The following is a 13,883-nucleotide window of genomic DNA, read 5'->3' on the forward strand; positions in this document are numbered from 1 at the left end:
AGACTTAATTTTTTTTGAAGGCATTTAATATTGTTTCCTTCCAAGAACTGTATCCCATGAGTTTGATGTGAAAAGTTAAGATGATGAAATCATCTAATTTCAATTATATTTTCTCCTCTGACCCTTAAGTTGATTACAAGTGTTATTAAGTTTCCAAGTGAATGGATTTTTCTAATTATTGCATTGGCTTTGTTTTATTACACTGTGGTAAAAAAAACATTCTTTTAAATAAATAATTTTAAAAAAAACAACTATAGTCAGACCCTGGTCCTCTGAACTATACTGAGGTCAGTTCTATGTGCCAGTGTGTCAGGCCCAGCAAATGTTCCATGTGTGCTTGAAAGGACTTTGTCTTTTCCAGACATCGGATGCAGTCAAGTCCATTAGTTAGTTTAATCTTGATTTTTCTATTTTCTTACTGGGTTTTTTTTTGTCTGTTTGATTTACTAATTTGCTAATTACTGCCAAATGTATTAAAATCTATGATGATGATGGATTTGACAAGCTTTTCCTTTAATTCTGTCAGTCTGGCTTCATATGAGGCTATACACAAATTTACAAGGTATACACAAATTTAGAATCAATGCATCTTCCTGGTGAAGGGAATCATTGATCATTGTGCAGCAAATTTCTTATTTCTAATAATATGTTTTGCCTGAATTCTCCTTTGATATTAATAGAACTATATTTGCCCCCCTTTGGCTACTAACTGCCTGGTATATATTTTCCATAGTTTGGCCTTTGTTCTGTGTGCTTTATATGTGTCTTTTGTAAAGAGGACACAGCTGAAATTTGTTTTTAAAACATGGTGTAACTACTAAGGACTTTATGGGAGAATTTCGTCCACTTACACTTATTGTGATTAGCCATTTCATTTTATTTCTAACATCACATTTGGAACGTTTTAAAAAAGATTTTATTTATTTATTTATTTATTTATTTATTTATTTATTTACACAAGCGGGGGGAGAGGCAGAGAGAGAAGGAGAGAGAGAATCTCAAGCAGACTCCATGCTGAGGTCAGAGCCTGACTCAGGGCTCCATCTCATGACCCTGAGATCCTGACCCAAGCCAAAATCAAGAGACAAAGGTTTAACTGACTGAGCCACCCAGGTGTCCCGTATTTTGAACTTTTGACTCATTCCATTTCACCTGTTCCTGTCCTCCTCTTTTCTTGCCTTACTTTGGACTGCTTTGTTTTCCTTGGTTTATTCTTTTCCCTTTACTTCTTTTGAAGGTATACATTGGGTCTATTCTATTAGTGTTTGCTCTTTTGAATGCCTATTTGACGACATGACAGGCGCTCAATAGCCATGGTCTTCTGGACAATACAAGGACCTTGCAAAACTTATTCTCTAGTCTCCTCTCCCAACTTCTAAGCGGTTGTAACTTGGCATTTTAAATCTAGCCTGCTTTATTTTCCCCACAGATTATCTTTCATATATAGTCATTAGATTGTTTAGATTGTCACGTAGTTATCTTGGTTCACTATTTCTCTTTGCAGCTCAGACCACACACCTGCAGTCATTTTCCTTCAATTGGAATTACATCCTTCAGAATCCATTTATTTTTTTTTTAAGATTTTATTTATTTATTTGACAGAGAGTGAGAGAGCACAAGCAGGGGGAACAGTAGAGGGAGAGGGAGAAGCAGGCTCCCCACCAAGCAGGGAGCCCCAGGCGGGGGGTCAATCCCAGGGCCCTGGGATCATGACCTGAGCCGAAGGCAGATGCTTAACCATCTGAGCCACCCAGGTGCCCCCAGAATCCATTTAGTGAGGGTCATTTGGTGGTAAACTCTCAAGTTTGACACTTTGCATTGTTTCACTTGGTACAGAATTTTTGGTTATTTATTCAGCACTTTGAGGATATGATTCTGTCTTACGGTTTTCACTGTTGATGTTAAGAGTTTTGCTATTCATTTATCACTTCTCTGTGTATGACACTGTCCCTCCAACTGTCTTTTATAACCTACATATCTGCTATCTCCTACAGCTAGGTCTGTATGTATTTATATTGCTTGGGGTTTGTTGGGCTTCTTAATCTGAGGGTCAGTGTCTTTCAACAAATTTGGAAAATTTTCCCCATTACTTCTTTGAATGTTGCTTCCTCCTCATTCTATTAGCTCTTCCCAAAATGTTATTCAAGTATATAAACTTCAATTATATTTTCCCTTTTTCAAATATATGTTATGTCTCCTGTTATCTGCTCAGATTTTTAATTTTCTCTTTTATTTCTTTAAATGTATTAAACTTTTTTATTGTTTTTTTTCCTCCTGTATCTGAAGAAGTCTTTGTGGATCTGTTACCACCTGCCTTCCATTCATTGTTTTTCACTCATAACATCGTCTCCTTGATTCCATGTAATGTCTAATTCCTGTTCATTTTCTTTAGAGCTTTATTTGGTTGAGAAATATTTGATGCCTGACTTAAGCTGAATTCTTCCAGATGTCACTTGAATTTCCCTTTATCAGTGCCCTGGGGTGCAGGGGCAGGAGGAGGAGGAGTCTTACCAAACTGGGACCACCGTAGATTAAATTCTCCACTTGTGGATTTATAGACCACGTAGGGACACCTTGCAGTTAAGATTCTCATGGGTCCTCTCTCCACACCCACCCAAAACCCCTACTCAGCTGTTTGAAAGAAAGCATCCTCACCACTCTCTTCAGTGTGATGGGTTTATTTATTTATCCATCTAGGTGGATTCCTTACTTTTGTATCATTTAAGAGATCATCTAGAGGATTTTTTTAAAATTATATTCAGGGGCGCCTGGGTGACTCAGTCATTAAGCGTCTGCCTTCGGCTCAGGTCATGATTCCTGGGATCGAGCCCCGCATCGGGCTCCCTGCTCGGCGGGAAGCCTGCTTCTCCCTCTCCCTGCTCATGTTCCCTCTCTTGCTATTCTCTTTCAAATCAATCAATCAATCAATCAATCAATCAAATCTTTAAAAAAATTATATTCAGCATTTTATTTGCCCTCATTGGAGATTTACTCAGGTTATCTATCCTGACATACTACTAGAAACAGAATTCCTATTTGGTCATTTACTTCAAATCAGACATTCTTCACTTTTTGTATGTCTAGGAATCTCTCTGAAGCATAATGCTTTTTAATACATAAAATATATAGGATTACAAATGAAACCAATTATACTGAAAAAATTACCAACATTTCAAAAGACACATTTGTGATATAGTGATAAATGTGCTTCCTCATGCTATAAGTAGCAAGATCTGGTGACAGACAATCATGGTAATTTCCAAGTAGTGAAAGTATTTTGAGATATTCATAACAAGTATAATGTGATGGCATATCCGATTTGTAGGCATGACAAAACACCAGGTAAGAGCTAAGACTGTTGCAGTTTGTTGCCTATATTTATAATTAAATACAGGCTAAATTTGAGTTAGGGGATAGTAAAAACAAATAGCATAAGATTTTTCCCCATTCAAGTTCATGAAAATCTTTATTAAAAGGGATTTCCAGTCCAATTCCTGTAGTATATCCAGAGTGAAAGTTCCCAATTGTGTTTAGGTGAAAGGTGAAAATATCTGACGAGTCCTAGGAGGTGTGGCCCTGCCTCTTCCTTTATTGTCCTCCTGTCCTCACTCCCTCTTGCTCTGTGATTCAGTCCCTCCAGCCATTCAATCCCTTTAGCGTGTCATCTACTCTTCCTGGAAGGTTCTCTCTCCCTCTTTTGCCTGGTTAACTCCCAGACTTCCTTCAGCATTCAGTGTTGTCATTCCCCCTCCCCAGGTCTTTCAGGCCAGCTTCCTCACACAGGCTCTGCTATAGTGCTGTGATGCAGCACTTCCCTCGAGAAAATTATCACCTGGACCGTTATCTGACAAACCTCTTTTTCTCTCCTCGACTGTAAACTCCAGGACAGAGAGCATGACTATCTCTTGTTCACCACTGAATCCCCGGAACCTCGCACAGAGCCCATCAGAATAAGTGCTCTTCAGTACGGGTTGGATGGAACCTGACTGCATCTGGGGAGGGAAAAGTTGATCCAATCTCATTTCTGAGGAAAATGGCCAGAAGGATTGCATGACAGACACCTCCTAAGTTACAAAGTGAGTTAGGAACAGAACAGAAACTATAACCCAGAATGGGTGGTCCTTCCCGTACCAGATGATCTCTCTCCTTCCTCCCCAGGACAAGTACCACCTACCTTAGCTTATTCATGTCCCCACCCTTATATCCCCCATGGCAGTGTCCACCTCCTCTCTCCAAAGTGTGCCTCATGGGCCTATAGTTTCCTGAACCTGTACTCAGACTGGAAATAGTGACCTTTTTCCTCACCTAACCACTGCACTGACAGCCTCCAAGCAGAAGCTCGCGTGACCAAGGGTGAGAACTTAAAGCCAGGCTGGGTGGAAAGTTTGCCCAAGCTCTGCCCCAAGGGTCAGAGGCCCTTGGCCAAGTGCTTTCCACATTATCCCACCTAATTTTCCAAGTGTTCCTTTTTAAATCAAGAAATACTGTCATTTTTCTGGATCAGAATTATGCTGCAGGACTTTATAAACCAAAAAGCTTCAACAAAGGGCAAAAAAATGCCACTGTAAAGATGAAAAGAATGGAAATGGAAGGACGGCACGTGCCTAGACATTGTTCTCCCCCGCTTCCTCTGCCCATCTTTTTCAAGACTCAATAGACAGCATCTGGCGGGGGGGGGGAGGATGACTAGGAATCTATGCTGGGGATGGGAGGCCTGGAGTGACCAGACTGCTCATTTTCAAACATCTGAAGTGCTGTCAAGAGAAAAAAGTCTTTGTCTTGTTCTTGGAAGGCCCCAAGGGCACAACCAGAACCCAATTTTAGCTCAAACATCCAAACATAAAATGGGTTGCTTCACAAAGTTAAGTGTTTCCAGCAGGGTGCGTGGACATTTTGTGAAGGCTGTTTATTGAAAATTCTGCTTTTGAAGATTAAAGTTTCTTAAAGCTTGAGATCATGGGATACCTGGTGGTGATTCTTGTACAACAGCGACTCACTTCTCCATCCCTGCTGAGCCCTTGTGAAGAGATCTAGTATCTGATTCTTCTGAAATGGACTAAACTTATTTCTCTCATAAAACTAATAATGTATATACATAAGGAGCAGAGGCAAGACTAGATAATGGTAGAAATTATTAGAGCCAAAAGAAATACATGCCATTCAGGCTACAGACCACTAAATAAATGTTCAAGGAGTCTTGTTACTAATTTTCTAGTAGTTTGTGATCTACCCTGCTTCTACATCATATTGTAGCAATTGGGAAAAAAGGTAAACATATCCAGGAAATCTGGATTTATAAGAGCTGTGTCTTTTCCCTGAAAGTTCATTTCTTTTCTTGTAAATAAATACCTAGCCTACCTAACATAAAACAACCTGGGGAGAGGGCAGAGAAAAACACCAAGAGGTGCCACTGCTGTGACCATCAGCATTAAACAGAGGCTGAGAAGCAATTTAAAAGGTAGATGTCCCAGTTCTGAACAAAATGTGTGGAGTAGAGTCTGTTACAAAGGATGTATGTGTGTACTGGATGTAATTCATGGCTAGATTTTTGTTGTTGTTTTTAATTGAGCTCTGTCATCCTATTCTTTTTGGATTTCCACTTCCTTTTCCCTTTTTGCTGAGAAACATTTTGTGAAAACAAACCAGGAAATGTGAAATAGAACATGGTAAATAAGCATCCAGTATCAAAGAAGCCCAAATGCTGATAGGAATGCTGACGGAGGGTCCTTAGTGCGCTGACAACAGATGAATTTCACCTCGGGCCACTTGATCTGTGAAAGTAGGAATGATGATTTTGATTAATGGTCCATCCACCTTTCCAGCTGGCCAGCTGACTCAGACACGTTCTGTTGTGGGAAGTATAAACACAATTATCATTTCCTCCTCACATACGTATATTATATCACTGCAACCTCACTATCACCTTTAAAGTAGGAAAATCAGGTGTTATCACCTTCACCTATACTTTTTTTGTGTATCTTCAACAAGTTTTATTTCATTAATACTTGATTAATGAAATTCCATTTTCAGCTCATTTTATTTAATCCTTTTCAATGCCTACTAAATATTCCTTGATTTAAAAGTAATCTTTCAAATTCAAGTTTTGTCAGAAAGACAGCACACGGCATCAAGCATAGACCATGATATAGCTGGAACACTTAACATGATTGGATTTTTGGCATCATGTGATCATGGCTTTTTGTTTTGGTTTGGTTTTTTGCCCTTTATGGTGGAATATATTGATCAGGGTTTTCAAATACTGTACCAGCCTTGTATCCCTGAGTAAGTTCCACTTGGTCATGATGCATATATTTTTTTTAAGATTTTATTTATTTATTTGACAGAGAGAGACACAGCGAGAGAGGGAACACAAGAAGGTGGAGTGGGAGAGGGAGAAGCAGGCTTCCTGCAGAGCAGGGAGCCAATGCAGGGGCTCAATCCCAGGACCCTGAGATCTTGACCTGAGTCGAAGGCAGATGCTTAACGACTGAGCCACCCAGGTGCCCTGATGCATAGGTATTTTTATATGTTGTTGTTGAATTCAATTTGCTAACATTTTATTTAAAGTTTCTGCACCTAAAAATATAAAAAATTTGCACCCATATTCATGAGGGATCTCGGTCTGTGGTTCTTTTTTTGTACTGTCTTTGCCCGGTTCTGATGTCAGAGTAATACTGCTTCATACAATAAATTGGGAAGTGTTCCTTTCCTCTTCTAGTTTTTGGAAGAGATTGTGTAGAATTGATGGGAATTCTTCTTTAAATATTTGGTAGAATTCTCCAGTGAATCCTTCTGGGCCTGGAGGTTTTTCAGGAGGCCATTACGGATTCTATCTTATATGACTATTCAAATTATGCATTTCATATTGGGTAAGTTGTGTTAGTTTGTGTTTTTCCAGGATTGGTCTATTTCATCTAAGTTGTCAAATTTATATACAAAGTTGTACCTACTATTCCCTTATATTCCCTTGATGTCTCCAAATTGGTGTCATTGGCCACTTACATTTAATGTAATTATCATGTTAAGGCTTGAATCTGCCTTTTTACTCTTTGTTTTCTGGCTTGTGTTTTTGATTCCTTTCCCCACCTTCCTATGGGTCACACTGTTTTTTTTTTTTTACAATTCTATTGGCTCACTGGGGTATGTCTCTCTGTATAGGTCTTTCCGTGGTCGCTCTACATATCACATTATATATACATGTGATTTCTCAAAATCTACTGATGTCAACTTTTATCAGTTTGAGTGTAATATGGAAACTTTTTACCCTCCAGCATTTATATACAGTTGCCTTATTTCCTTTAAATTAATTGAAAACCACAAGAGTGTTACAGTTTCTGTTTCAACCATCAAACATTTTAGAAAACTTAAGAGAAAGAAAACCTATTACATTTACCCATATTTTTGCTCTTTCCATATTCTTTCTTCCTGATATCCCAAGGTTCCATCTTTTATCGTTTCCTTTTTGTTTAAATAACTTTAGTCATGCTTTTAGGATGGGTCTGCTGTGAAAACTTCTCAGAGTTTTCCTTCATGGGAGGAAGGCTTTCCCCTCCATTTCTGAAGGATATTCTCACTGGATATAGAATTCTGGATTGACAGTTCTTTTCTTCCAGCACTTGGAAAATGTGCCACTTATTCATGGACTCTGTGGTTTCTGATGAGAAATTCATGGCCATTCTAATTGTTTTGCCCCTAGAAGCAATGCGTCATTTCCTTTGCCTTGGAGACGGCTTTCCTTTGGCTTTAGTTTTCAGTTTTACCATTATGGATCTTGGCATGGATTTCTTTGGCTTTATCTTATTTGGGGTTCACTTTGCATTTTGAATCTGTTGGTTTATGTTGCTTTGGCAACTTTAGGAAATTGTCCATTCTTTTTCTTGGAATATTTTTTTTCAGTTCCACCTCCCTCTCCTCTCCTGGGACTCTAATGACATGAACGATTTTTTCATTATAGTTCCACACATCTTTTTTTCAGTCTACTTGTTCAGACCAGGTAATTTCTATTGTTCCTTCTTCAAGTTCATGGAGTCTTCCCTTTGTCCTCTCCATTCTGCTGTTGAATTCACCCACAGAGCTTTTTATTTTGGTTATTTTTTTTCACTTCTAAAACTTCCACTGAATTCTTTATAACTCCTCTTTGCTGAGATCTTCTTTCATGTTTCAAGCATAATTGCCCACTTAAGTATTTTTTTATGATACCTGCTTTAAAATATTTGTCAGGTGGGGATGAGAAAGATACAGCATCAATAATATAGTCAATGGTATTGAAGTAGCTTCTATTGAATGGTGACCGACGGTAGCTACACTTGTGAGCATAGTGTATAGAATTGCCAAATCACTATGTTATACACCTCAAAATATGGAACACTGTGTTTCAGCTACAATCCAATACAAAAAATTGAAAATAAAGTAGTTGTCAGATAATCCTAACATGTGTTGTCATCTCTTAATTCGAGATCTTCCTAGTTCTTGGTGTGAGGTGATTTTCATCTTGGTGTGACATGAAGCCTGGTTGAACATTCTAAGATAAAACTCTGGGCCTTGGCAGGCCTTCTCTGACATCACTCCTGTGAGTGAAAGGGAGCACTGCTCTTGATTGCCTGGTGGGGGTAGAAGTCCAAGCTCCTCACTGATGACAATCAGGCTGGAAGGAGAAGGGGCATCCCATTACTGCTGCACAAGCGGTCCCCACTGGGGTTGCTTTGTAACTACTGATCAAAGTGCTGAAAGTCCTGACTCTCCACTAGGGCTCCTCGGACACCACCCCAGGGGGAAGTGAAAGGGGCTTGTCAATACTGTTAGTAGGGGGTGGAAGTCCAGGACCCCCACATGGTCTGACATCATGGAGATGGGGTCATTGCCACCCGCTGGAGATGCAGGTCCCAGATCTGGCTGTCTAGTTCCTAGCTCCTGCTAGGCCTTCCCTGATACTACCAGAGACAGGGGTGGGGAGGAGGTTGAGGCATCTTGTTACAGCCACGCAAGGGGAACGCTTCTGGTCCCACTTGGCCTTCGCTGGCAGGAATGGGGGATGGGCTGTGATTTTCTCACATGGTATTTGACTGGAGTAGACCCATCATTGTTTAAAAGTTAGTTCTGCCTTACTAGGCTGCCCCTTTCCTGGTACATTTGCTATAGTGAACAGGTTTCAGGTGCTTTGACTGTGCCCATCGGCATCTCTAGGTCGCTGGCTTCTCAAATCTGGGATATATGAGGCAAAAAGAAAATCCAGGAAAATCACCACTTGTATTAGTTTCCTTGGGCTGCCATAACAAAGTACTGGAGACTGGGGGGCTTACACAACAGACACTTATTTTGTCACAGTCCCAGAAGCTGAAAGTCCAAGATCAAGGTGTCAGCAAATTTGGTTTCTCCTGAGGTCTCTCTCCTCGGCTTTCAGATGGCCACCTGCTTGCTGTGTCCTCACACAGTCTTTCCTGTGCGCGTGCACACATACGTTGTCTAGATTTCCTCCTTATAAGGACACCAGTCAGACTAGATTGGGGTCCACCCTAAAGACCTTATCTCCAAATATACCGTACATTTTGAGGTCCAGGGGATTAGGAATTCAACACGTGAATTTTAGGTGGGACACAAGTCCACCCATTCTGACACTACTGTATCCCTCCTCAGGTCCTGAGATACCTGGTTGTCCACTTTTTTCTATCCACTTCCAAAGTCCTCCTACGTGTGTTTTACATATCATGTCCAGAATTTTAAACCGTACTTAGTGGGAAGAAAAGGCAAAGTCGGCCTACTCCATCTTCTTGGAAACAGAGGTCTCCTCCTTGCATTTTTCTTCATTTTTGTTTCTTTAAGAACTGGCCTACCACTGTTGGTAAGTGGCAGAGCCAGCTATTCTGACTCCTGCATCCTGGGTCTTTATAGCACGTCACATTAGTTTCACTTCAAATAAAATGTATAAAAAATACAGACACACAAAATTTCAAAATATACACAAATAGTAAGACTTTTAACATGCATTAAAGTTCTCGAACAAACCCTTTCACCAACATGGATGGGGCTTGCAAGTCATCCCTCTGTCTTGCTAAAAAGCAGAACTGAAAAAAACCAACATCTCTTCTTAGAGGCAACAGAGTAGTGAGGTCACAGGGCAAACTGCTGTCCCCCAAATTGAAAACTGACAGGCGAATACATAGGACAACAACTTACTGCAAGAGCAGGGCCAAAGGAGGAACATCTGAATTGTAACTGACAAACTGCTGGCGGCCCGTGTGGACAAGTCTTAGTTAAAAAAATCCAGGGGGACCCCAAAATTTTGTGAGTTTTATCTCTAGGAACTCAACCTGGTGTTCATAGGTAAAGAGCAGAGAAAAATTCCGTGCTCAGCAGAGAAAAATGAACTGTTTTGAATTAGAGCAGAGGACTCTGTTCTCCCTAACAAGACCTGCCCTCTCGGGAGGCACTAGTTAACCGGTCTAACCTGCTGGGGTTATATCAGAGCCCAACTGACCTGGGGAAAGGGAAATCATGCCAGCCTTGCTAGATGTTGTCCCACCTAAAAGGAGAAAAAAAAAATTAAGATTTTTGATAATCAAAGCCCTACTTTTCCTTCCCACAGCACAGCTGTAGATAAAAATGACCCGTTCCCCAATGTGCCTAGGGTACAAACAGGACACAGTCAAGAATTTTTAATACAGAGAAAACAGGTGGGTTAATCTTGGTAATGAGAACAAAGCCCTACTGCAGTCTTTGAAGCAGTGTGCATCCCCACCTCTGGATACTGTAGTAAGTGGTTCTCAGGGCAATTCAATTTTTTCAATTTCCTTGCAAATGTAACAACTACAGAGAAAGTCTAGGTAATACACACAAATCACCTTCATATGCAAACTGAAACATTAAAACTCACAGCTCCTCTGCCCCAGGAAATCACTGAGGACTTCCTAGATTTCCCATAGTCTCTTATGAGGCCAAATTGTAACTCACTGTCATGGCCAGACCGGCATTTCACTCAATACAACTTCGAAATTGAGAACTGAAAAAAAAGTCAAGCTCCCAGTCCAACTCAGAACTATTAGAAGGGCAGCCCATCCACGGCCAGTGCCATGAGCGAAGACTCCACCAGGGCTCATGGAGTAACCAGGCTGCTGCAAGAGTCTACTTGGGGCCAGTGGGCCAGGCTCAGTACTAGAGAGCACATAAGAGAAATCCAGCAAGTTCTGATTCTGCAATGTGCACCTTGCTTGAGCTCATTCACGGTCACTGAAGGAAGAGGAGTTGTACCCCAGCAGTGAATCCCAGATCAGGAGGCAATCCTGAAATGCAGGGGCACTGTCATCTAACCACCCACCTGCCCCTGCCCAGGCTCCCTCAATACGACTTTCCTCTCTCCCTGGGACAGTCACATGCTCAATCCAAAGCTTACATTTTTTTCCCTGGATGCATTACCCTTTTCCTTAGGGGGAGTTAGACATGATCCCTCTTCCCCTTCTTCCTTGTTCCCTGAAAACTTTTATGAAAATTATAGAGACAAAAGTAAAAAAAAATTCCAGAATTCTAGACACGAGCAAATAATAAGGTAAGAGAATCCTGAACCCCAGGGCTTTTGGGTACCCCCAAACTGCTCTGTCCAACTTAGCTCTACAAAAGTTGCCTCCAGGTCTCTACTCGTTCTGCAATGTCTGGGGTCCAAACTTCTCAGCTCTGTTCACCTCTGCCCAGTAAATGGTGTATCGCACAGTTCAGGCCAAAATAATGACAATTAAAATAAGAACCTTCCGTAAATACTCTCTTTCTCTTTCACACAATGTCTGATCTAGCAACAATCCCGAGCTCTAGAATCTTCTGGGGGATTTAGCATGACAAATAAAACAAAACCACAGCTTCCTTGGCCTGGCCTCAGTGATTCTGATAGGAAAAACATGTCCAATTAAAAAAAAAAAAATCCCCAAGTGATTGTGAAGGGCAGGCGAGTCTGGCTTACCCTGGTTAGTTATGGAAACAGGCATTCTGCTCCACTGCTCGAGCTCTCCTGGTACCAGGTCAGCCTCTGTTGCTATCATGCAGAACCAGCTAGCTTGGAAAATGTAGTTGCTTTAACTCCCTATATTGTTCTCCCATTTATTACAAAAGGAATACAAAAATCCTAACACCAGAGCTTGAAAGATTTCTTAATGAAAGCAAAAGCTCTCAAAGTTTTCACTCAACCCACCTAGTTTACAGATTTTACAACAAATGGCACTTCTTTTTCTCCATCTGGTCATTGCTGCCAGAGAAGGACACACAGTGATTCAAACCCTGGGTGAGATCGGAAAAGTCTCTCCACACAGCAGTTAATATTATATGCAGATTCAGCCCCAGGAGCAGAGCAATGTTTTTAATACCCACTCATCAGGTTACATATACCAACCTGGATGTTTTCGGGTTTTTCCTTTAAATTCTACAGCATTTTTCTTAGCAATCCAACAACGCATCATGCAAAGCAGAGAGCCAACCTTTAAAACTGCAAGTGTGTTTCAATATTTTATTAAAATAGCATATTTAACCACTGTTAACCAAGAATACGTTAACTTTGTCCCCTCCCACCCCCACCCCAAATACACAGCACAACACAGTAGTGATTTCAAATATCCTTGATCGTGATAACCAACAGAAGTATTTCAAAGTCAAGTTTGCAACTAAAAACTAGACCTTGGAAAAATTCTGAATTAAAAGAAACATAAAGCTCTCCAACAGAATTCTTTTATCTGCCTGAAGAATAAAAGCCGGTGCGTCACCCACCTGACAATACTGCTAAATTTACTTTCTTTTTTTTTGTCCTTTATGCATAGTATAATGTCTCATTTGTAAGTACCCACTTTTATAAATAAAATTGGCATTTTTCACCCCATTTAATGTTCCTTTTCAGCTTCACAAAGAAACCAGTAAATAAAACTGTCAATGACAGTCATGACATATGTTCTCATAGCAAGATAAAAAACGTGAAAATACGCAAAGATGCATCTACGCTATTTTACATAAAAAGACAGATTTTAAAAAGTGCAAGGCAAAATTTGCAGTTTTCTGAGGGGAGTTTTTAGGCACATCCATTTCTTTAAAGCAAGCTTCAGAATGAAATTCCAGTTTGTTCTTCATGACACCTGTTTTAAGTCTTTCTTAAAAAAAAAAAAAAGAAAGAAAGAAAAAAAAAATACATCCCATCAAGTGTGAAACAGGGAATCTCCCATCCCAAAAAGTGAGGTTTTCAGTTATGGCGTGTCCGTCCTTTTTTTATTCTTGCGGGCTTTGGTTTGGGGATGTATTGATTATTTGCCTGGTACTCGAGTTCTTTACGGAAATAGTGGATGGCTTTGTTCAAACCTTCTTCCAGAGGGACCTGTTTAAAGAGAAGGTGAGAAGGGGAGACAAGGTCACTGTTGAAAGAAACTACAGACCTCCCCGGGGTTTCACGGGCAGGAAGTGCTGATGAGCGGTCTGCCCTCCGCAGGGGCACTCACAGCACTGCGGGTGGGTCACACCGCATGACGGGACTCGCCAGGACAAGGTCCTTCCAAAGCTGCTTTCAGAACACACTGGGCAATTTGCCAAATTACACCCCGGATGGACATAAGATGAGCTCTAATCTCCAAAGACCTGAACCACCTCTTGCTGGTTTGGAGTCTATCTCAGTTTGAATCAACCACAAAGAGCGCCTGAAAATAATGCCCGTGTGCATGTGCCTTTCTTTCGGAAGTGTATGATGGAGGGAGGGGGCCCTGGGAAGCACCTGTGCGTGACTCACCCACCTCACTCTCCCATGGGACATTCACTCCCAGTGACCTAAGAGGCTGAGTCTGAGAAGAACCCCTGATGACACTGCCGAAGCAATCTTAATTTAGAGCCCCCCCCCCCGCCCCTGCAGCCAACAGGAAATCCAACCAGCT

The 13,883-nt window shown here is 40.9% G+C and overlaps 1 protein-coding gene across 2 annotated transcripts in view; it reads right to left on the bottom strand.

Annotated features, from left to right (window-relative positions):
• Positions 1-12,763: 12,763 nt before the first annotated feature.
• Positions 12,764-13,883, bottom strand: part of UXS1 (UDP-glucuronate decarboxylase 1) — a 96,280-nt gene continuing 95,160 nt past the window's right edge. For both annotated transcript variants that reach the window (XM_025869096.2, XM_025869095.2), the window contains exon 15: positions 12,764-13,336. In XM_025869096.2, coding sequence (XP_025724881.1) covers positions 13,205-13,336 — 132 coding nt within the window. In that variant the 3' untranslated portion in view covers positions 12,764-13,204. The remainder of the gene's footprint in view (positions 13,337-13,883) is intronic.

The sequence above is a fragment of the Callorhinus ursinus genome, unplaced genomic scaffold (assembly GCF_003265705.2).
Source record: "Callorhinus ursinus isolate GAN/ISIS: 27379988/994484 unplaced genomic scaffold, GSC_fseal_2.0 scaffold10, whole genome shotgun sequence".
Taxonomy (NCBI): domain Eukaryota; kingdom Metazoa; phylum Chordata; class Mammalia; order Carnivora; family Otariidae; genus Callorhinus; species Callorhinus ursinus.